Source organism: Jaculus jaculus, chromosome 2 (assembly GCF_020740685.1).
Source record: "Jaculus jaculus isolate mJacJac1 chromosome 2, mJacJac1.mat.Y.cur, whole genome shotgun sequence".
Classification (NCBI taxonomy): domain Eukaryota; kingdom Metazoa; phylum Chordata; class Mammalia; order Rodentia; family Dipodidae; genus Jaculus; species Jaculus jaculus.
Window position 1 is genome coordinate 31970154 of NC_059103.1, and position 21995 is coordinate 31992148.

General features: G+C 48.0%; 1 protein-coding gene and 2 non-coding genes across 5 annotated transcripts in view; all 3 read right to left on the reverse strand.

Annotated features, from left to right (window-relative positions):
* Olfm2 (olfactomedin 2) overlaps window positions 1-21995 on the reverse strand; it is a 112478-nt gene that overhangs the window by 84229 nt on the left and 6254 nt on the right. The window contains exon 1 of one of the 3 annotated variants that reach the window (XM_004667441.3): window positions 7224-7460. The exons of the other annotated variants lie outside the window; for them this stretch is intronic. Coding sequence (XP_004667498.1) covers window positions 7224-7358 — 135 coding nt within the window. The 5' untranslated portion in view covers window positions 7359-7460. Of the gene's footprint in view, window positions 1-7223; window positions 7461-21995 lie in introns of those variants that run through there. 3 annotated transcript variants of the gene reach the window in all.
* LOC123459127 lies at window positions 11563-11689 on the reverse strand. Its single transcript, XR_006636038.1, has one exon. It is a non-coding gene; the product is annotated as a small nucleolar RNA SNORA31 (small nucleolar RNA).
* On the reverse strand, window positions 12063-12239 carry Trnaa-agc. The gene is made up of 2 exons: window positions 12204-12239; window positions 12063-12098 (listed from the first exon to the last, which is right to left on the reverse strand). It is a non-coding gene; the product is annotated as a tRNA-Ala (tRNA).

Consider the following 21995-nt stretch of genomic DNA (forward strand, 5'->3'; position numbering starts at 1 on the left):
CCACATGGTAGGGTCTTGCTCTAGCATAGGCTGACCTGGAATTCACTCTGTAGTCTCGGGCTGGCCTTGAACACATGGTGATCCTCCTAGTTCTGCTTTCTGAGTGCCAGGCCTTGAAATCTTGATCCTCGTATGTCCACCTTGAGTATTGGGATTATAGATGTGCACCACCACATGGCAGAAAAGGCAAGTGCTCCCTAGGTAGCCCACCCTGGCCTTCAACTTGTGGCAATCTTCTTGCTTCTGACTCCCAAGTGCTGTTATTACAGGCATGTGCCACCATATAGAAAAATGGATTTCCTGACAATTGAATATGTAGAAAACCATAATTTGGGCTGGGGAGATGGTTCAATGTGTAAAGTACTTGCCTAGCAAGCAGGAGGACCAGAGATTGGTTTCCCAGCACCCACATATCAGTAAGGTGTGGTGATGCACATCTGTAATTCACACACACACACAGACACACACACTTGTGAAAAACACAAAGAAAGGAGAAGGAAAACACAATGGTCAGCCTTGTCTGCTTTCTCCCTGCTCCAGTTTTCTAGTCTGTGATAATCAAGATGAAATCCAAGTGCCTCAGGCCAAATTCCCTGGTGCTCTTGGATCTCACAGACACTCAACATAGCCCATCCCAGAGCCTTTGTACCCACAACATTACTATTATCCCTTTTCTCCAGGCCTTTCTTTTTGCTGCTCCTGCAATTAGTTGATTTCCCTGCACTTTAAGACTCCATTCATGGGCTATGGACACGGCTCAACAGTTGGAGGTGCTTTCTTGCAAAGCCTGCTGGCCTGGGTTCAATTCCCCAACACCCACATAAAACCAGGTACAAAAGGTCCTCCTAATTGAAAGAAAGCACTTGACTGACTTACCCATCTCTCCAGCCCCACACCTCCTTTTCTTGAGACAATGTTCTGCTGTGCAGACCAGGCCAGCCTCAAACTCCTGATAATTCTGCTCTAGCTTCCTGAGTGTTGAGATTATAGGAGTACAACATTACACTTGGCTATCTTTATTTTTCCTCATGGACCATGTACTAGGCAAGTGTTTCTACTGCTGAACTACGTTCCTGGAGCCTTTCACTGTGGATTCTAGGTAGAAGCTCTACCTGTGAGCCACACCCCCACCTCACTGTGGATTCTAGGCAGGAGCTCTACCCCTGAGCCACGCCCCCAGCCTCACTGTGGATTCTAGACAGGAGCTCTACCCCTGAGCCACGCCCCCAGCCCTCAATGTGCATTCTAGACAGGAGCTCTACCCCTGAGCCACGCCCCCAGCCCTCACTGTGGATTCTAGACAGGAGCTCTACCCCTGAGCCACGCCCCCAGCCCTCACTGTGGATTCTAGAAAGGGACTGCACTACTAAACAACATCCTCAGCCCTTATTTTTTTGTAGTCCATATTCAAACTGCAAAGCAGGTGCTCAACCCATTTTTCTTCACATTCCAGGGAATTTGAGCAGAAGTAAAGCAACTCACAACTGAGCTATATTCAAAGGAGGTTAAAGTGCACAATAAACCTATATCTGTCCCTCCTTGGCCTTGACTCTGGCCCAGCTTCCATCATCCCCTATCTGGTGAAGTGTTGTCCCCTCTGCCCTGCTCTCCTGACTTCCAATCTTGTGCCCCAGAAGTTTCAAGAGGAAACTATGAACTCCAAGGAAAGTCTCATCCTTCCACTGCTAGGTCATCCAAGTGTTCATCTAGCAGGTACTTATTGAGCACCTCCTGTGTGCTCCTAGGTGAGGTGCTGGGGCTACAACACTCAACAAATGCTGATTTAGAGTCAAGTGTGAGGGTGCAGGCCTGTAGCCCAGCACACAGGAGGCTGGCATAGGAGGATCATAAATTCAAGGCCAGCCTGGTATATGCAGTGAGTTCCAACCAAGCCTACGCTACATGAGACCCTGTGTCACAAAACCAAAGCCACAATAGCAACAACAAAGTGCAGTAGAGAAGAATAAAGCACAGAGGGAGGATGGGGCAGAGCTGCAGGTTAAATCCAAAGCGTTTCACCTAATCCGGGAGCACTCTCAATCCAAATAGCTCCCCATCATTGAGGAGCCCATCCTTTCTAGAACACTTGCAATCTCCTTGTGTAGATCCTTCAGTATATGTGCTACCTCCCACTTCTTTTTGTTGTTGTTGTTGTTTATTTTTATTTATTTGAGAGGGACAGAGAGAGAGAGAGAGAGAGAGAGAGAGAGAGAGAGAGAGAAAATGGGCTCACCAGGGTCTCCAGCAACTGCAAAGGAACTCAAGATGCATGTGCCACCTTGTGCATCTGGCTTACATGAGTCCTGGGAAATTGAGCTCGAACTGGGTCTTTAGGCTTCACAAGCAAGCGCTTAACCACTAAGCCATCTCTCCAGCCCACCTCCCACTTCTTCCTACACTATTAGTACTCTAAGAGTCTTTCTTTCTTTCTTTCTTTCTCTCTCTCTCTCTCTCTCTCTCTCTCTCTCTCTCTCTTTTTCTTTCTTTTTATGAGGTAGGGTCTCATTCTAGCCCAGGCTGACCTGGAATTCACTATGTAGTCTCAGGGTGGCCTCCAACTCACGGCGATCCTCCTACCTCTGCCTCCCAAGTGCTGGGATTAAAGGCATGCACCACCATGCCCAGCTCAAATATTTATTTTCTGTGTGTGTATGCGCATGTGGTATGTATACATGTTTGCATGCACATGCACATGTGTGTGTGCATAGAGGCTGCAGTGCTGCAGGGATCTCCTTGTCTCCACCTCCCCAGCACTGGGATCACAGGTGCACACTCTCATATCTGACTTTTAAAAGGATGCTACAGATTTGAGCTCAGGTAAGCACATGACAAATGCCTTATTCATCAAGCCATCTCCTCATCCCCAAGGACAAAGTTTTTTGTATATTGTGGTCAGTGTTGGGTGCTTGGTGTGTACAAGGTGCCGTGCATGTGTGTGTGTGTGTGTGCACGCGCACGTGCACGTGCACGCGTGCACATGCTGTAGTTCTGGGGATGGAACCCATGGCTTTGCACACTCTACCATTAAGCTACACCCTCAATCCAATAAGGTTTTTATTGTTTTTCGAGGTAGGGTCTTGCTTTAGCCCAGGCTGACCTGGAATTCATTATGTAGTCTCAGGGTGGCCTTGAACTCTCAGCGATCCTCCTACCTCTGCCTCCTGAGTGCTGGGATTAAAGGCGTGCGCCACCATACCAATACATATTTTTTAAAATAAATGAGTGAATTATTAGAGACACCTTCTCTGTGAATTTTTATTTAAGTTGAGTGGGAGGAATTAGCAGAGTGGGGCTTTATTTGACCACTTCTCTTCCATGGTCCCAGTCATAAGAGAATCCTATTTCGCACATAGCCATGTGAGACTTCGAGCCAGGGGACTGTGATTAAAAGCACTACACATTACTTCTGGGGAAGAACCTTACTGACTGACTGGTGGGGGTTGTTGTGTCATCTCCTCTTCCCTGCCACCATGATGGTGTCACAAGAGATCTCCCTCATTGTGGATCCCAGGACAGAGCCTGCCCACTATGGTGACACAAAGATGGATATATCTCAAAAGCAAGAAATAAACCTGATCTGCAGTAAGCTGCTAGGAGTTGAGGGTGCTTGTTAACATGACATCATGTGACCTCTTGGGATTTTCCACCCTGGCTGCTCAATAAAACTAACATCAAAGGTGTGGACAGCTTGCAGAAATGGCTCAATGGGTAAAGCCCTTGTCCACAAACATGAGGACCAGAGTTCAGATCCACAGTACCCATGTAAATGCCAGGTGGCTACGCCAAGTGCCTGTCATCACAGCACACTGAAGGCAGAGATATGGGATCCCCAGAGCAAGCTGACCAGCTAGACCAGCTGAATCAGTGAGTCCTAGGGTCAAGTGAGAGAACATCCTCAGAAGGTAACATGAAGAGGGTCAACCTCTGGCTTCCACACACACGTGCCCCTCTCCTCACACACAAAGGAAAGCCAAAGATTCTGAGTCACAGGGTGAGGAGCCCCATTGCTTAGGTCTCTACAACCCTCAGACTCTCCAACATTGATGCTCGAACCCTGTCCTCCAGTCCCTCTTTACTGAGCCCCTACTGTGTACCTGCTCATTTCCATTTGCTATTCCAAGTCCTCAGGATGGGTGGATGGAAGGATAAAAGGATGGCTATAAAGATGGATGAATAGATAGAATATAGAATGGAAGGCTGTAGAGATGGCTTAGCAGTTAAGGTGTTTGCCTGCAAAGCCAAAGGATGCTGGTTCAATTCTCCAGGCCCCACGTAAGCCAGATGCACAAGGGGACACATGCATCTGGAGTGCGTTTGCAGTGGCTATAGACCCTGGCATACCCATTATCTCTCTCTAAATAAATAAATTAAATATTTTTAAAGAAACTGGAGTTTAAAGAGATTAAATGATTCCCCCAAGGCCATACAGCTTCAGGGCCCGAATTCAAACATAGATATATCTGACCCAAAATCCTACCACTAACAGAGCATCATCTGTCCTGACAGGCAGTTTTCTGGAAGTTTTCAAATTCATATGTGCTTGGCATAGAAGAGGCACTTGGTAGTATTGGAATGGATGGACATGTTGGTGTTGGAAGAATGGGTGCATGGAGGGTAGATAAGAAATGGTTGAATAATTGATAGTTGAAGAAAAGAGAGATTGGTGGGTGTATGAATATATATGGAAGGATGGGAGGATAGATCCACTTCAGGGCACTGGATGGATGGATGGATGGGTGTAAATACATATGAAAAGAAGGAATGAAAAATGGATAGGTGGGTAGATGGGGGAGAGAGGGAGAGAAAGACAGAAGGTTAGATGAAAGGATGAGTGTAAAGATGGCTAGATGAAAGGAAGAAAGTATGACTTGCTGAGTAGAAGAAAGGGTGTATAGAAGGAAGGGCAGATGGAAGAAAGGGTAGATGGATGAAATGATAGAAAGATGGATGGAAGGTTGGATAGATGGAAGGAAGGATAGATAGATGGAAATCTGAACAGTAGTTCTCTGTTGCCTGAGTTCTCTGAGGAGGAATTATCATTCTATTTCATAGATAAGGAGCTGTAGCTCACAGATGCATTCAGCAGCCCAGAGTCACAGAGCAAATTGGAAGAAAAATCTAGATTATTATATAGATTTAGAATACTCTTGTGACTTAAAAAATATTTATTTGTAGGAGAGAGAGAGAGAATGAGGGAGAGGGAATGGGTATGCCAGGGCCTCCTGCCACTGCAAATGAGCTTTACATGCATGAGTCACTTTATGCATCTAGCTTTATGTACTGGGGAATTGAACCCAGGCCTTCAGGCTTTGCAAACAGGTACCTTTAACTGCTGAGCCATCTCCCAGCCCAACCAACTTTCTTTCTTTCTTTCCTTCTTTCTTTCTTTTTTTCTTTCTTTCTTTTGAGATAGGGTGTCACACTGTAGCCATGACAGGTTGGAACTCATGGCTATCCTCTTGCCTTAGCTTCCCAAGTGCTGGGATTACAGGTATGTACTACTACATCCAAGACCCTTTCTTGAGCACCCTCAGGTCACAGTCACTTCCAAGGATCCACCCTAACACCTTTAGCATCTCACACATACTATGCACACATTCCCCATATGCTTGTATTTATACACACACACTTGTACATAACATACATACCCATTTACACAGACTCTAATTCTTAGATGGGGGAGGGGAATCCTTGTGATTCCAACAACAATATCTCTGTCCCGGCCTCTGATGGCAACAGCAAGAAGGCTATGTCATAACCATGTATACAAACTTGCATGTGCACATGTAATCAGACAACACACCCCAAACCACAGTCGACATGCAGATGCAGATGCAGTCAGATGCTTCACACCCACACAGTCACCTGGAGGCACACCCACACATAGGATCGGATGTGTCCTTCCATGGGAGAGCACAAGTCACCCATATGTCAGCAATGCGCTAAGCTTTCTCCTCCTAGCTTCCGAAACCACATGAACAGACACACACCAGGGTACACCCACGCAATGTCCCTTGAGGGGAGAGATATGGTGTCACCCAGTGGCTGTAAGTCTGAGGGTGGGGGTCTGAGAGCGTACACCTGTGTAAGGCACAGTACAACCTCTGGCCAGGGGCTGGCCAAAACCTGGCACCGTGTACCATGACCCCACCTTCCTCCGATCCTACTTGCCTGTAACCCTTGTAAGCTTTTGTCTTCCATGTGAGGGGCGAGAAGGAAGGGTTATGATGGTCCTTGGGGACTTCACTGGAGATGGGATGTGGAGAAGTTGGGACAACACAGCATGGAAAGAGAGAGTCGGAAACATGGTTTGGGGGAGTCTTCCTAAAACAATGACGATTGGAGGAACTCCCAGCGGGTAAAGGGGGGCAGGGAGAAGCTGAAGAGACTGGAACAGAAGATCCCTGTCCGCTCTCTTCGGGACAACAGGACCGTCGTGATTAACCCTAATGATTGTGCCTCCCAGCGGAGCCCCCTGGTGGGGGAGGAGAGAGGATAAAAGCGACCAAGGGGAGGAAGGCAGGTAGTCTAGGCTACTGGTCCTGCTCAACCCCCTCCCCCGCGGCTCTGGTCCTCCTTTGGAGGTGAGTGAGTTAGGGACCAGATCAGATATTCAGCACTTGGGAAGGTGAAGGGTCCTGGGGAAGAGTGCAAAGGAGAAAAAGACCCAAAGCCAGAGTGCCAGAAATCTAGATCCACAGAGTCAAAACAGGACACAGTAACACTTGGACACAAGCAAGCAGAGTCCCTGAAACTAGGGAACACTCAGAGACTCTCTCAAGACGCCCCCAGCCACCCCAGGCGGCAGAACCTCTAGGGAACCTTCTCAGCCTCCCCAAATCTCCTAGCTGCACCCCACTCAGCACAGGATCGGGAGAAATTCTGCAGCCCTGGCCGCCTCCACCCCAGGCTGGAGCCAGTTTAGTACCTCGATGGCACTCCTCTCCCCTCATTGATGCTGCCAATGAAAGGCCACGATCAAAACCAGAGTATCGCTGGGCTTCGAGGGGCGCGCGCTCAGGGGTCCCTGTACCTGCGTCCAGCCCCAGACCCACTGAGACCACATCCTCCAGGGAGGACACCCCTTCGTCCCTGATGCCTGCCACTTTGCGGGATACAACTTTGGAGATACAGGGGTGCCCCTGGGGGCTGCAGAGGTGGCAGTGGGTACCACGCCCCCTCCCCTCCCACCTGGAGCACCCCCACGCGTGACAGTCACTCACGATTTTCTCCGAGGAGCCCGCGCGGGACACGGTGCTGTTGAGCCCCACAAGCGAGGGCAGCGTCTGCGACATCCAGTTGGTGACCATGGCCATGGTGCTCAGCACGGCCCCGATCTTAAGGAGAGGAACCGACATCGTCGCGCCCCGGTCTCATGCATGCATGCCCTGTCACCATCCAGGCAGGTGCTCTGTGCCTAGGCTCCCCACCCAGATGCCCACCGCCCCTCCCAGGGAACTGGGGGGAGGATGGGGCGAGGAGTGGTCGGGGCTGGGATGGGGGGACACTCGGGGCCGCGGGCTGCGGCTTATAAGGCGCGGGCTCGGCCACCCCCTCCCGCGTCTCCGCGCCGGGCACTTCCAGCCACTGTGACGTCACGGCGCCGGCCCGGAGCCTGCAGGGGGGGGCGGGGGGCTCCCATGGGAGCCCACCTTCCCATTTCCCGTGTCACCTCCTCTAGTGATGGGGGACCACCCCACCCCCTCCTCCAGCGCCGCGGCATCCCCGGCCCCGCCCCCAGCGGAGTCCCGGTTCCCCTTCAGCACGCCCCACCTCAGTGGCACTCGCCGGGCCACCTTGAGAGCACCCTGAAACCCCCTTAATTAAACGGGAACACCCCAGTCCATCTTCCCCAACCAAAGCTGCCGGGGGGGCGGGAGCACATCTCCCCACCCACCTGCCACTGTGGGGACCCAGAGCCTGGGAAAACTAGCGAAGCTGGTGCGGGGGGGCGTGGGCAGCGCACGACGCTCCTGCCCACCGGCACATTTATTGCTTCTCGGGGACCCGAGACCACGGAAAGGGTCCCTTGGTGCTCTCCGGGCGAGAAAGCCAGCCCAGAGTGGTGGGTCTCCAGCCAGCCCGCAGACCCGATCGCCTGGCTGGGGGTGAGGGGCGCGGGTCACGTGGGCAGCCCGGAGGGTTTCCCGGGCGCGTCCCCCGGGCCGCGGGGGCCAGGCCGCGAGGGGCAGGCGAGCCCGCAGCGAGGGGACGCGCAACTTGAACTCGGGGAACGGGGCACTTGTGCTCGGGACCTTCTCGCGTCCCCGGGTCGGCCCGGGCGGGTCCCTCGGGCTCGGAGGAGGTGGCGCAGTGCACGCGCCCACCCCGCGACCCACGCACTCCTGCCGCAGCCGGCGCCCAGCGGGTTCGAATCTGCACTCACGCCCCCTCCCGGCGTCCCCGCGTCACCTCGCGCCGCCGCCGTCGCCCTGGGCCCTCGGCCGCCGCCGTCTGGAGGCGGCGATGACTCAGGCCTTTCCCCGCCCAGGGAGACTTGAGGGCGGAAAGGCAGGCTCCCCACAGTCTCCTTTCGAAAATCAGGTTGTGCCCTAAGTCACCCTCCAGCGAGGATTGCCCGGGTATGCCTCAGTTTCCTCGCCTGCAAAGTGGTTCTGAGAAGTGGTGGATCTAATGTCCCGAATAGCCTGAAGACTTCCTGAGCAACTACTAAACCCCAGACAGTATGGCAAAAATGCCTGCCCTCTGGGAGCTGAGCCCTGCTAAAGTGGACAGGCAGGGCGTAGAGGAAAGGCGAGGGATGTAGCTACTGGCAATGTGCTTGCCTAGATGTGTGAAGCACTGGCTCCAATTCTTATTTATTTATTTATTTAGAGACAGAAAGAGGCAGAGAGAGAGAGAATGAGCGCACCAGGGCCTCTAGCCACCTCAAATGAACTCCAGATATATGCACCACCTTGTGCAGTTGGCTTACTTGGGCTCTGGGGAATCGAACCTGGATCCTTAGGCTTCACAGGCAAGGGCCTTAACCTCTAAAGCCATCTCTACAATTCCCTGGCTCCCATTCTCAGAAACACTCAAAAAAAAAAAAAGTGGGGCTGGAGAGATGGCTTAGCGGTTAAGCGCTTGCCTGTGAAGCCTAAGGACCCCGGTTCGAGGCTCGATTCCCCAGGACTCACGTTAGCCAGATGCACAAGGGGGCATACGCGTCTGGAGTTCGTTTGCAGTGGCTGGAGGACCTGGTGTGCCCATTCTCTCTCTCTCTGTCTGTCTCTCTCTGCTTCTTCTGCCTCTTTCTCTCTCTGTCTGTCGCTCTCAAATAAATAATTTTTTTAAAGTGACACAAGAAATAGAGAACGAAAATAAAATGTAGATAGTCCATCAGGATGAAGGGGATTCTGACTAAGGGAGGGCACATCTTAAACAAGCTAATGAGGAAGGGAGTAGTTAAGCCTGACCAGAAGAAAGTGAAGGGAGGCAGCTGTTTGGATATTTAGGGGAAGCATGTTAAATATTATTTATTTATTTATTTGCAAGGAGAGAGAGAGAGCAAGAGAGCGAGAGCACACACCAGGGCCTCTAGCTACTGCAAACAAACTCCAGGTGCATCTGTAGTTTACGTGGCTTTATGTAGGGAATCAGGATGTCAGGCTTTGTAAGCAAGTGCTTTAACTGCTAAGCCATCTCTCCAGCCCTTGGGGAAGCATTTTAAGCTAACGGAAAGCAAGAGCAAAGGCACTGGGCAGACAGAGACAGCTTGGAACAGAATGAGCCATTCTCCTGCCTAAAGACCTTTGCAATTGAGGTTCCTTCGACCTAACACTGTTACCAAAAGGCCAATGAGGTTGGCTCCTGTACCTCACTCATGTCTGTTATTGTGTTTGCTAGCATCATACCCTGCCTTTCTCCAAAAACTACAATTCCCAGGTTCCTTTGCACACTGGCTTCCTGATAGGCACATCTATTGGGAAGCCCTGACAGGAGACTGAAGAGTAGGGTATCTCTCGGCTTGGGATGAAGGGTGTTTCCTGCCTGGGAAACGCTCTTCTCACATAAGAGCTCTTTATCATCACACCCACATCTTCTGAATTCTCTGATCATCCTGGTTGACTTGTCAACCACTCCATTTTGTTCTTAGGCAATTCCCCAAAATAAATGTCCTCTCAAACTTACCTCTAACCCTAACCATAACCCTACCCCTAAACCTAACTCGAAACTCTAAGCCTACCAGCAAAATAACCCTAACTCTAAACCTACCCCATCCCTAACGCTAACCCCAACCCTAACACTAACTCAAAAATTAACCTACACCTAACCCTAAACCCTAGTCTAACCTTAACCTAAGACTAACCCCATCCCTAACCCTTAACCCTAGAAAAAAATAAATAAAAGGAAAATCAATAAATAAATAAATACCCTGTTAATGATACCTGAAGCTGTTTGTTCCCTGACTGGATCCTGAGTGAAGGGTGCAGCTATTGTTTTCATGCTCCTCTGTTTGCATGTATGTATGTGTATAGTATGTGCATTGTGTGTATGGCAAGATGTGTGTGGTGTATCCACAAGTGTGAGCATATGGTATACCCCATCACCGCAGAGGGCAGAAAAGAATGGTGGTGTCCTCTGTTGTCACTTGTTTCATTGAGCCAGAGTCTCTCACTGACTCCTGAAATGTGGATTTTAGTCAGACTGGCTAACCAGCAAGCCCAGTGGTTCTCTGCTCCCCACAGCACTGGGTTGACAGGCAATTGTGGCCATGCCCACCTGCTATGTGGGTGTTGGAAAATCAAACTCTGGGCAAATCAGGCCCTTATGTTTGTGAGAAAAGTGTTCTTTACCCACCACTGAGCCATCTCCCCAGCTCCTTGTTTTGTAAGTGTGAGTGAGTGTGTGTGTGTGCACGTGTGCATGCATGCATGTGTGTTTCTGGGGGTTTTTTGGTTTATTTTTATTTACTTATTTGAGAGCAACAGACAGGGGGTGGGGGTGGGGAGAGAGAGCCATAGAGGGAAGGAGGGAGGGAGGGAATGAGAGCGCCAGGGCACTGCAAAGAACTCCAGATGTGCATCCACTTGTGCATCTGGCTAACGTGGGTCCTGGGGAATTGAACCTCGAACCGGGCTCCTTAGGCTTCACAGGCAAGTGCTTAACCACTAAGCCATCTCTTTAGCCCTGTGTGTTTCTTTGTGAGGTAGTGTCTCACTATAGCCACGGTTGACCTGGAATTCACAATGTTATCCAGGCTGGCCTCAAACTCACAGTAATCCTCCTGCTCCAGCTAGTCTCCTGAGTCCTAGGATTATAGGTTTGAGCCACCATACCCGACTATCTGTTTATTCTTAGTTTAGTTTATTTTCTGTTCTGAGGATGGAACCCGGAGCATGCTAAGCAAGCCCTTTACCATTGAGCTATACCTTCAGCTCCAGTATGACCCTATTTCCAGAACCAACAACTAACTCCCCTACCACCCTATCCACAGCTGGAGCCCTTTACCTTATCATTGTTTTTAACAAGATTAGCATGTACTTTTTTTTTCATGGTCCATTATCTTCCCCTAGACTGTCTCCAACATGTTTGTATTTTTTCTTTTTTTTACCATACTGATGTACTCCCCCATTCAATCTAGGCTGCCATACCGACAGACAGAAAGCGCAGGGATTCTTTACTTTTGCATCCTAGTGCAAACCAAAAGAACCACAAACTGTTCCCGGTCTATCAGTGGATGCAGATGTTTGCATTTTTTCATATCTACATATTCAGAACCTAGGACAGTGCTTGGCACAGCACATAAGTGCCCAATAAACTATTTTCTGGTTCTTCTTTTTTGTTTTGGTGTGCATGTATAGTGTGTGAGCACACATGGTGTGTGTGTGTGTGTGCGCGCGCGCGCGTGTGCGTGTGCGTGTGCGTGTGCAGAGGCCTGGGGAAGATGCCAGGGGTCCCGTTGCTCTTTTGCCTCATTCTCTAACACGAGCTCTCACTGAGCCTGGAGGTCACTGCTTTTTGGTTTGGCTGGCTGACCACCAAGTCCCAGTGATTCTCCTGTTTCCACCTCTTTAGTGCTGGGGTTACAAGCATGTGTGGTCACACCTAGCTCTTTATATGGGTGCTGAGGATCGAACTCAGGTCCTCATGCTTGTGCAGCAAGCACTCATCCATGGAGCCATCTCCCAGACCCAAACTGTTCCTAATTTGATTATTACTACTGTGCTGGGTGGGAATGAAACCCAAGGCTTTGTTCATGCTAGGCAAGCACTCTACCACTGAGCTACACCCCCAACCCCAAGAAATTCTTCATTATTTCCATGCTTTTTTCTTTACTTAAACATTTTTAATTGACAACTTCCATAATTGTAGACAATAATCCATGGTAATTCCCTCCCTCCCCCTCCCCCACTTTCCCCTTTGCAACTCCACTCTCCATCATATCCCCTCCCCCTCTCAATCAGTCTCTCTTTTATTTTGATGTCATGATCTTTTCCTGCTATTATGATGGTCTTGTGTATGTAGTGTCAGGCACTGTGAGGTCATGGCTATCCAGGCCACATTGTCTGGAGGAGCACGTTGTAAGGAGTCCTACCCATCCTTTGGCTCTTACATTCTTTCCACCACCTCTTCTGCAATGGACCCTGAGCCTTGGAAGGTGTGATAGAGATATTTCAGAACTGAGCACTCTTCTGTCACTTCTTCTCAATCCTTGCTTTTTTTTATTTTTTAGAAAGAGCATGTCAGAGAAAATTAGTGCACCAGGGCCTCAGCCACTGCAATCAAACTCCAGACACTTGCACCTTCTAGTAGGCATATGCAACCTTGTGCTTGCCTCACCTTTGTGCATCTGGCTTACATAGGATTTGGAGAGTCAAACATGGGTCCGTAGGCTTCTCAGGCAAGCACCTTAACTGCTAAGCCATCTCTCCAGCCCTACTTGCTTTTTTTTTTTTTTTTTTTTTTTTTTGAGACAAGGTCTCATGCAGCCCAGGCTGGCTTTGAACTCTCTATGTGGCTGAAGATGACCTCAAACTCCTAATCCTCCTACTTCTCCTAAGAGCTGAGGTGACAGGCATGTGCCACCAGCAAGTAATTATTTTTTTGTGGGGGGGGGCGTGGAGCAGGGTCTCACTCTAGTCCTGGCTGGCTTTGAAATCACAGTGATCCTCAAACCTCTGCCTCCCAAGTGCTCAGCTCCCATACTAAGCTTAGTAATTGTTCTTGGCTGATTGATTAAATGTGCCTGTCACTCAAAGCACATCTGTAGCCCACATTTCCACCCAAAGTTCCAATTCCTACAAGCATCCACCCACTTCACACTTCCACTCGTATGTTTCATAGGACCAATAACACATGACACCCACTGGAAGAGTGTCAGAGCTGGGAATGGGTGGCACTTGGTTTGTGGAGCACTAACCTAGCACACAAGGGGCTAGGCCTCCATCCCAAGACTGCACAAACTGGATGTGGCAGTGCATGCCTATAATCCCAGTACTGGGGAGCTGGAGACAGGAGGATCACAAGTTCAACGTCAGGCTCAAGTATATAGCAAGCTCAAGGCCAACTGGGGCTACACGAGACCCTTTGTACAAAAGAGAGTATGAAGTATTGGTGAGAATGTGGGGAAACCGGCGCCCACTTACATGGCTACTAGAGTTAGAAAATGTCACTACCATTTTGAGAAAGAGTTTATCAATTTCTGGAAAAGTTAAGCAGAAACCGACCTCATTCTATCTACCCAGAAGAAATCAAAGCATGCATCCACAGAAAGACATGTACATGAATATTCATAGCAGCATTTTTCATAATGAATGAAACCATCTGCCTGCCACCCGATGAAGGGATAAGCAAATGGGGGGACATCAACACAGTGGGAGGCTTTCAACTGTCAAAAGGGAAGGGACTACTGGTATCTGCTACGATGTGCTTGGACCTCAGAAATATTCTGGTAAGTAAAAGAAGCCAGACAGAAAGACCACATGTTTTATGATCCATTTATACAATATGTCCAGAAAAAGGCAAATCAATAGATATGTAAATAAGATTAGTGAATGCCTGGAAGTGACAGTGGCCTGAGGGGAAGGAGCATAAAGGTAGGGAGTCACCCAGGGGTGGTGGAAATGTCCTAAGCCTGGACTGAGGGTGCTGGCTGTATAACTCCTACGTGGCTGAAGTGCACATCCGAGCAGGTGAAGTTGGGGATGTGTAAACCATACCTCATAAACAAATTTTGTTTTGTTTGCTTTTTTGTTTTGTATGTATGTTTTGTTTTTGTTGTTGTTTTGAGACAGGGTCTCATGTAAACCCAGGCTAGTCTTCTACTCACCAGAATGACCAAGGATGGCCTTGAACTCCTGAACCTACTGCCTTTACTTCCTGAGTGCTGGGATTACAGACATGTGCCTGGTTTACGTGGTGCTGGCGGCTAAGCCCAGGGCTTCATGCACAGAAGGCATGCATTCTACCACCAAGCCACATTCAAAGCCTCAAATAAGCTTTGCACATAGACCTCACAGAGTCTGGGTTGTGCATTCTCCTGGATTGCTTGAACATGGTAGAAGTTGTGAGACAAACTAGGCTTCCATCTTGGGGGTGAAGGAGTGGCAATGCTTGGCTCCATAAAAATGTAGCTACATCTTTCACAGCCACTGTGATGCTGAGTGCTTATCTCCCAGACTTTGAGAGGTAGAGGCAGGGGGATCAGGAGCTCACATTCAGCTACAAGCGAGTATGAGGCCAGCCTGGGTTGCATGAGACCCTGTCTTAAGAAACAACAGAAACCAACCTAAAACCAATCAAAATGACTATGTATATATCTACAGGCTCACCGAGCACACATCCACAGTTGTAACTATGACTGCCTGCTTTGGCCAAGGTCCACCACAGTCCATCCCTCTGAAATCAGCACCCAGATGTGGCCAGCTACAGCTCAAATATATTTTATGTGTGGGTACAAGTGGGTGAGCATGTGCTTGTGTTGGGGGGGGGGGAGGATAGGTGCGTGTGTGAGACTGCATATGTTCACACATGGTGTGTGTGTGTGCGTGTGTGTGTGTGTGTGTGTGTGTGTGGAAGTCCAGGACAACTTCAAGTGTTGTTCCTCAGATGCCATCTGCCTCTATCTTGTGTGAGTGTATGTATATTTATACTCACATGTGTCTGAGTGTGTGTGCACAAATGCCGAGGCCAGAGGTTGGCATCAGGTGCCTCCTTTACTGAAACAAGCTCTCGCATAGAACTTGTCAATTTGGCTAGTCTAGCTAGCTAGCATGCTTCAGGGATCTCTTTCCTGTCTCCATCTCTCAAGTGCAACTAATGTCTGTGTGGGTGCTAGGGATCCAAACTTCCATCCTCACACTTGCATGGGAAATGCTTTACTCACTGAGGCATGACCTGAAGCTCAGCAAGCAGGATAAACTGGCCAGTCCACAAGTACCAGGGGTCGCCTAGCCCCAGTGCTGGGTTATAAGTCTTGTCACCACACTTGGCTTTTAAAACATGTGTATTTGTGGACTGGAGAGATGGCTTAGCAATTAAGGTGCTTGTCTGCAAAACCTAATGACCCAAATTTGATTCCTCAGGGCCCACGTAAAGCCAGATGCACAAAGTGTCACATGCATCGGGAATTCGTTTACAGTGGCTTTCAGCCCTGATCCACCCATTCTGCCTGACTCTCTTCTCTCTCTCTGCTTGTAAATAAATAAATAAATAAATAAATAAATAAATAAATAAATAAATGCTTTTAAAACTGTGTATTTGTGTGTGTAGTATATCTGTGCACATGTGTGTGTAGGCCAGAGGCCAATGTCTGGGGGTCTTTCTCAATTGCTTTCCACCTTATCTTTTTGAGCCAGGGTCTTTCACTGAACCTACAGCTCATTGATTGGGCTAGACTAGCTAGCCAGCAAGCCCCAAGGATTCCGTTTCTGTCTGGGATTATAAGCATGTGCCATCACCTCTAATATTTTTACATGGATTCTGGGGATTGGACTCAGGTCCTCCATGCTTGCATAGCAAGCATATTACCCACTGAGCCACGTCCCCAATTCAAATATTTTTTTGTTTTGTTTTGTTTTCTTTTCTTTTTTAAAAAAATTTTTTTTTTAATTTTTATTAACATTTTCCATGATTATAAAATATATCCCATGGTAATTCCCTCCCTCCCCTCTTTTTTTTTTTTGAGGTAGGGTCTCCTTGTAGCCCAGCCTGATCTGGAATTCACTATGTAGTCTCAGGCTGGTCTTGTGATAATCCTCCTACCTCTACCTCCTGAATTCTGAGATTAAAGATGTGAACCACCACGCCCAGCTCCAACATTATTTATTTATTTATTTAAGAGAGAGAGAGAGAGAGATAGAGAGAGAGATAGTTCATGTGCCAGGGCCTCAGTCACTACAATCAAACTCCAGACATCTGCACCTTATGCGAATGTGTGCTTGCCTCACTTTTGTGTATCTGGCTTACATGGGATCTGCAGAGTCAGACCTGGGTCCTTAGGCTTTGCAGGCAAACATCTTAACGTCTAAGCCATCTCTCCAGCCCTCAAACATATTTTAATAGAAATTTAAACCTAAGCCAGGTGTAGTGGTGCACACCTTTAATCCCAGCACTCAGGAGGCAGAGGTAGGGGGATTGCAGAGAGTTCAAGGCCACCCTGAGAATACAAAGTGAATTCCAGGTCAGCCTGGGCTGGAGTGAGACCCTACTTCGAAAAACCAAAAAAAGAAACTTAAATCTACAATGAACATGTAGAACATGTACAGACTTCTTTTCTGGTCCTTAGTACCTAAGCAATACAGTATGACCATTATTTACATAGCACTAACACTGTCAGGAATTCTAAAACATCTAGAGATGATTTAAAGTCAGCAGGAGTATGCCTGTAGGTTCAATGCAAGAGCACAGTGCTATTGTACAGAAGGGACTTGCAATGGCAGATTTTGGTAACCATGGAAGGCCTTGGAACCCATCCCCTGCAGACTGTCCTTGGTCTCCAGCTGAGCCATCTCCCTAGGGACACCATTTGTTTGGAGACAGGATTAAAATCACATAAACTGCATGGCAGAACCAGGTCTCAATCAGGGTGGGAGGAGACAGAGTCTCACTCTAGCTGAGGCTGACATGGAGCTCCTGACCAACCTGTCTCCACCTCCTGAAAGCTGGGATGATAGATGTGTGCCACCAATGCTGGCAGTGGGACCATGGCTTTGTGCATTCTAGGTAAGCACTCTATCAGCCGCGTCATATTTCTTTGCATTAATCTTGAATTTCTTAAAATATTGCATTAAAATGGCCTCTTTGGGTTTAGGGAAATAGTTGAATGGGTAAAGTGTTTGCTGAGTAAACTTGAGGGCCTGAGTCTGTGCCCCCAGCAGCCAGGTAGATGCTGAGCCCGGCGGCACATTCCTGCCATCCCAGCACTGGTGAAAGGGACACAGGAGGATTCCTGGGGCCCACTGGCCAGCTAGCCTAGCTGAAGGTTCAGTGAGACCCTGCCTCAAAAAAATTAAGGTGGAGAGTAACTGAGGAAGACACTAGACACAGACATCTGGCCTCCACACACATGCACACACATGCACTTGCACTAGTACGCACATGAACAGGCACATACCCTCCCCCCCCCACACACAGAAAGATTACTTATCTTTTCTAGTGAGTTTTTGGTATCTTTCACTTCAGGCAAGAGCTTTACTTGTCCTAGGACACCATACACACACACACACGCACGCACGCACGCACCCACGCTCTGGATAGACTTCCACACACCCCTACTCACCGTTCCTGCACAAACCTGATTTCACCACAAGGTGTCGCTCTAGCTCCTTAATTTTAAACCCAGCCTCTAGCACAAGCTCTTCCTACCTTTTTCCTAAATGTCTTAAGAATTTGGAATCTCTGTCCACCTGAGTCTGAAACTATTCAATGGAAAATTCTAGAAGTAATTAGCTCATACGTTTTTGTTTGTTTGTTTTTCTGTGACAGGCCCTCACTTTATCGCCTCAAATTCACAATAGGCCTCCTGCATCTGTTCAGTGGTGCTGGGATAACAGGCATGCACTCCATACCCAGCTGTGGCAATTTATAAGTTTATTTTATTTTATCTGTTTGTTGGAGTACAGGCTGAGCTGGGATTCATTCTGCAGTCTCAGGCTGGATTCAAACTCACAGAGATCCTCCTACCTCGGCCTCTGGGGTGCTGGGATCAAAGGTGTGTGTGTGATCACACCCAGCCTGTTTGTATTTTTTTGTTGCTGTGGTTTGTTTTCTTTTTCGAGGTAGGTTCTCACTGTAGCTCAGGCTGACCTGAAATTCACTCTGTAGTCTCAGGGTGGCCTTGAACTCATGGTGGTCCTAACTCTCCCTCCTATTTTCCTTTTTTTTTTTTTTTTTTTTTTTTTGAGGTAGGGTCTCCTTGTAGCCCAGGCTGACCTGGAATTCACTATGTAGTCTCAGGCTGGTCTTGAACCCATGATGATCCTCCTACCTTTGTGTGGTGGTTTGATTCAGGTGTCCCCCATAAACTTAGGTGTTCTGGATGCTAGGCTCCTCAGCTGATGGCAATTTGGAAATTAATGCCTCCTGGAGGAGTGTATTGTTGGGGGTGGGCTTATGGGTGTTATAGCCAGTGTCCCCTTGCCAGTGTTTGGTACACTCTCCTCTTGCTATTGTCCACCTTATATGGGCCAGGGGTTGATTCCACACTCATGCCATCGTTTTCCTCTGCCATCATGGAGCTTCCTCTCAAGCCTATAAGCCAAAATAAGCCTCTTTTTCCCACAAGCTGGTTGGTTGGGTGATTTCTACCAGCAATGTGTACCTAACTACAACAGTAAAGTGGTACCAAGGAGTGGGATTGCTGCTAAACATCTGATTGTGTGGCTTTAGCCTCTTGGAGCTGATTTTCAAGAGGAATGTGGAAGGATTTGAAACCTTGGTCTAAGAGACGCCTTTCAGTGCTGTAAGTACAGCTTGATGGACTATTCTGGTCAGAGTCGAAAGGCCTGAATTCAGTAAGAACTATGGACTGTGAGGTGTGGCTTGTGAGGATAAGAAAGAGCTTTGCCTGAACTGGGCTAGCACTTTATGTGAGATGCTTGCAATTATGTCTATGTCCTGAAAACTTGTGCAGGGTTGCTTTGTGTAAAAATGAACTGGTGTGAGCAGAAAGATATGGCACAGAAAAAATGAAATCTTTGGGCCTAAATTGCTGCCCATTCACCTGCAAATTCTTTGAGAGATTACAACCATTGAGATTGGGCCAGTTGATCTGCACTGGGACAACATGAAGAATGTAGACTCTTTTGAAGGGGCCTGAGTGCTCAAGGAGTGTCCTGTTCTTCAAAGTCTGCTTTATTCCCCCTGGATTAACAAATTAGCACCCTACCTGGTATTGTGGAGTATAAGAAATGCAGGAAAGAGAGGATCATTGAGTTTGCAACATGGTCTTGTGTTTTAGAAATGGCCATGGGCAGTGTGAAGCAGGTTTGCTGGATGCCTGCATGGAAACCCCATGGGGCCATGAGGATGAACCATGGCTTGCAGTGGAGACCCAGTGGAGCTGCAGGGACCACGAGATGGCTGCTAAGGAATGCTGCTGGCCCTGGATGAAGTTTTCCAGGACTTGAGTAGCCTAGCTGGTGGGGCGGAATTGGAATGCCAGAGACTCATTGCTGGTTAGAATTATGGACTTGGAGATTTGTCACTGGCTACAGTTGCTGGACTTGAAGCTACAGTTTGATGTTTGCCCTGGTTGTTTTAAATCTTGTATTGGTTGACTATTTCTTGGCTATGCCCAATGCCATCTTTTGCAGTGTGAATGTTTATTCTGTGCCATTGTGGGTTTTTTTTTTGAGGTTATTTTTTGGTGTTATGGCTCAGTTAAAAGACCTTGGATTATGGGAATGTATTGCCATGCCAACTCCAGTGGAGTCTGCGTGACCTGTTCACCAGGCCGAGGTGAAAGCTTCAAGGAAGAAATCCTCCTGGAAGGACGTGCATTCTCCAGGCTTGTAGTGCCTTTTGCTGCTCTCTAATAGCTGTTTTCTTCATCCCTACTGTTCTGTTCCTGACATATGACAGCAGCATGATGTTCTTTCACAATTTAGTAAAAATTAGATATGGAAGAGTCTCCAAAAATTGAGTCACCTGATGGTGTGATGCTTCCTCCAAAGACCCCGCTGTTGTTCCAAGCCATAGTCCAAATTCCGAGGACCAGAACCAATCGATGAACCATTACCTTATACAGGAGTGTATAGGAATGGTGATACGCTAGTAAACAATGGTAGGAAGCATGTTTCTTGGTATTCTTTAACTTTTGTGGACAGACTTGCTAGGTTGAAGCCACCTTGGTACTTGCTTACAAAAGCACAAAGAGAAAGCATTAGGAAACAACTGGGATCCAATTATGAGAAGGCAGGCTTTGATACACCTACATTTTTATGGCATGGTTCAAGAAAAAAAATATATGAGAGTTACGAAGTCACCCTGTTAGAACTTTTGTTAAAAATACTTGATGCTTGAAGCAGGCTGTTCATAGAAATTGTACCACATGAATAAACAAAGGCTAAGCTTATGCAGCCAGAATTGTATATAACCTGATGCTCAATATCAATAAAATATACTCAGATACATTAACCTTGTGTGTGTGTCTGTTTGTCACTTCGCTGACTCCTTGCCCACCTCCCAAGGTCCTGTTTCCCCTCAGACAGGTGGTCCCAGCTTTGCCAGTCCATGGCAATGTATGAACATCGTTAGGACTGATAAAAACTATGGGGACTTTTGAAGATAGATTGAATGCGTTGCATTTTACATCATGGATGGTTAACGGTTTATGGGGGCAGGAGCAGAATGTGGTGGTTTGATTCAGGTGTCCCCATAAAACTGGGTGTTCTGGAGGTTAGGTTCCCCAGCTGATGGCAATTGAAAATTAAAGCCTCATGGAGGAGTGTATTGTTGGGGGCGGGCTTATGGTTGTTATAGCCAGTTTCCCTGTGCCAGTGTTGGGCACACTCTTCTGTTCCTGTTGTCCACCTTATGTGAGCCAGGGGGTGATGTCCACCCTCTGCTCATGCCATTGTTTACCCTGCCATCGTGGAGCTTCCCCTTGAGCCTGTAAGCCAAAATAAACCTCTTTTATCCCACAAGCTGCTCTTAGATGGGTTATTTCTACCAGCAATATGAACCTGACTGCAATACTCTGCCTCCTGAATGCTGGGATTAAAGGCATGTACCACCACATCTGGCTCCTGTTTGTATTTTGTTTTATGGGACAGAGTCTCATGTAGCCCAGGCTGAACTTGATCCCCTGCCTCTGCCTCCCAAATGCTAGGATTCCAGGCATGCATCACCATGTCCAGTTTTGTTGTGGTGCTGGAGATTGAGCCCAGAGCCTTGTGCATGTGAGGTAGAAACTACCAACTGAGCTATGTCCCCTGCCTAAAGTTCATAAATTTTAAATTGCACACCATTCTTAGTGATGTGAGATCTTACTCCATGCTGCGGTCCTGTCTGGAGCATGAACTATCCCATTGTGCAGTGTTTCCACACGCTAGATTCTATCCTCCCTCTAGTCCTCAGATCTGCCGCTGTAGCACTTCAGTCCTTAGATTCTGATGCTATTCCAGAATGGTCCCAAAGCAGGAGAGAAGGGATGTGAAAGGCATCCTGGTCCTAAAACATGAAAGGGATGTATCCATACAAACTTTCTACTTAATAAAAAAAAAAAAATCCAAGCTAGAGAGATGGCTTAGCAGTTAAGACACTTGCCTGAAAAGCCTAAGTACCTATTTTTGACTCCCCAGATCCCACGTAAGCCAGACACACAAGGTGGCACATGCACAAGGTTACACATGCACACAAGGTGGTGCACATGTCTGGAGTACAATTGCAGTGGCTGGAGGCTCTGGAATGTCAGTTCTCTCTCTCATAAAAAATTCCATGCTGGAGAGATGGCTCAGCAGTTAAAGCACGTGCCTGAAAAGCCTAAGGACTTGAGTTTGATTCCCCAGTACCTATATAACACCAGGTGTACAAGATGATGCATGTGT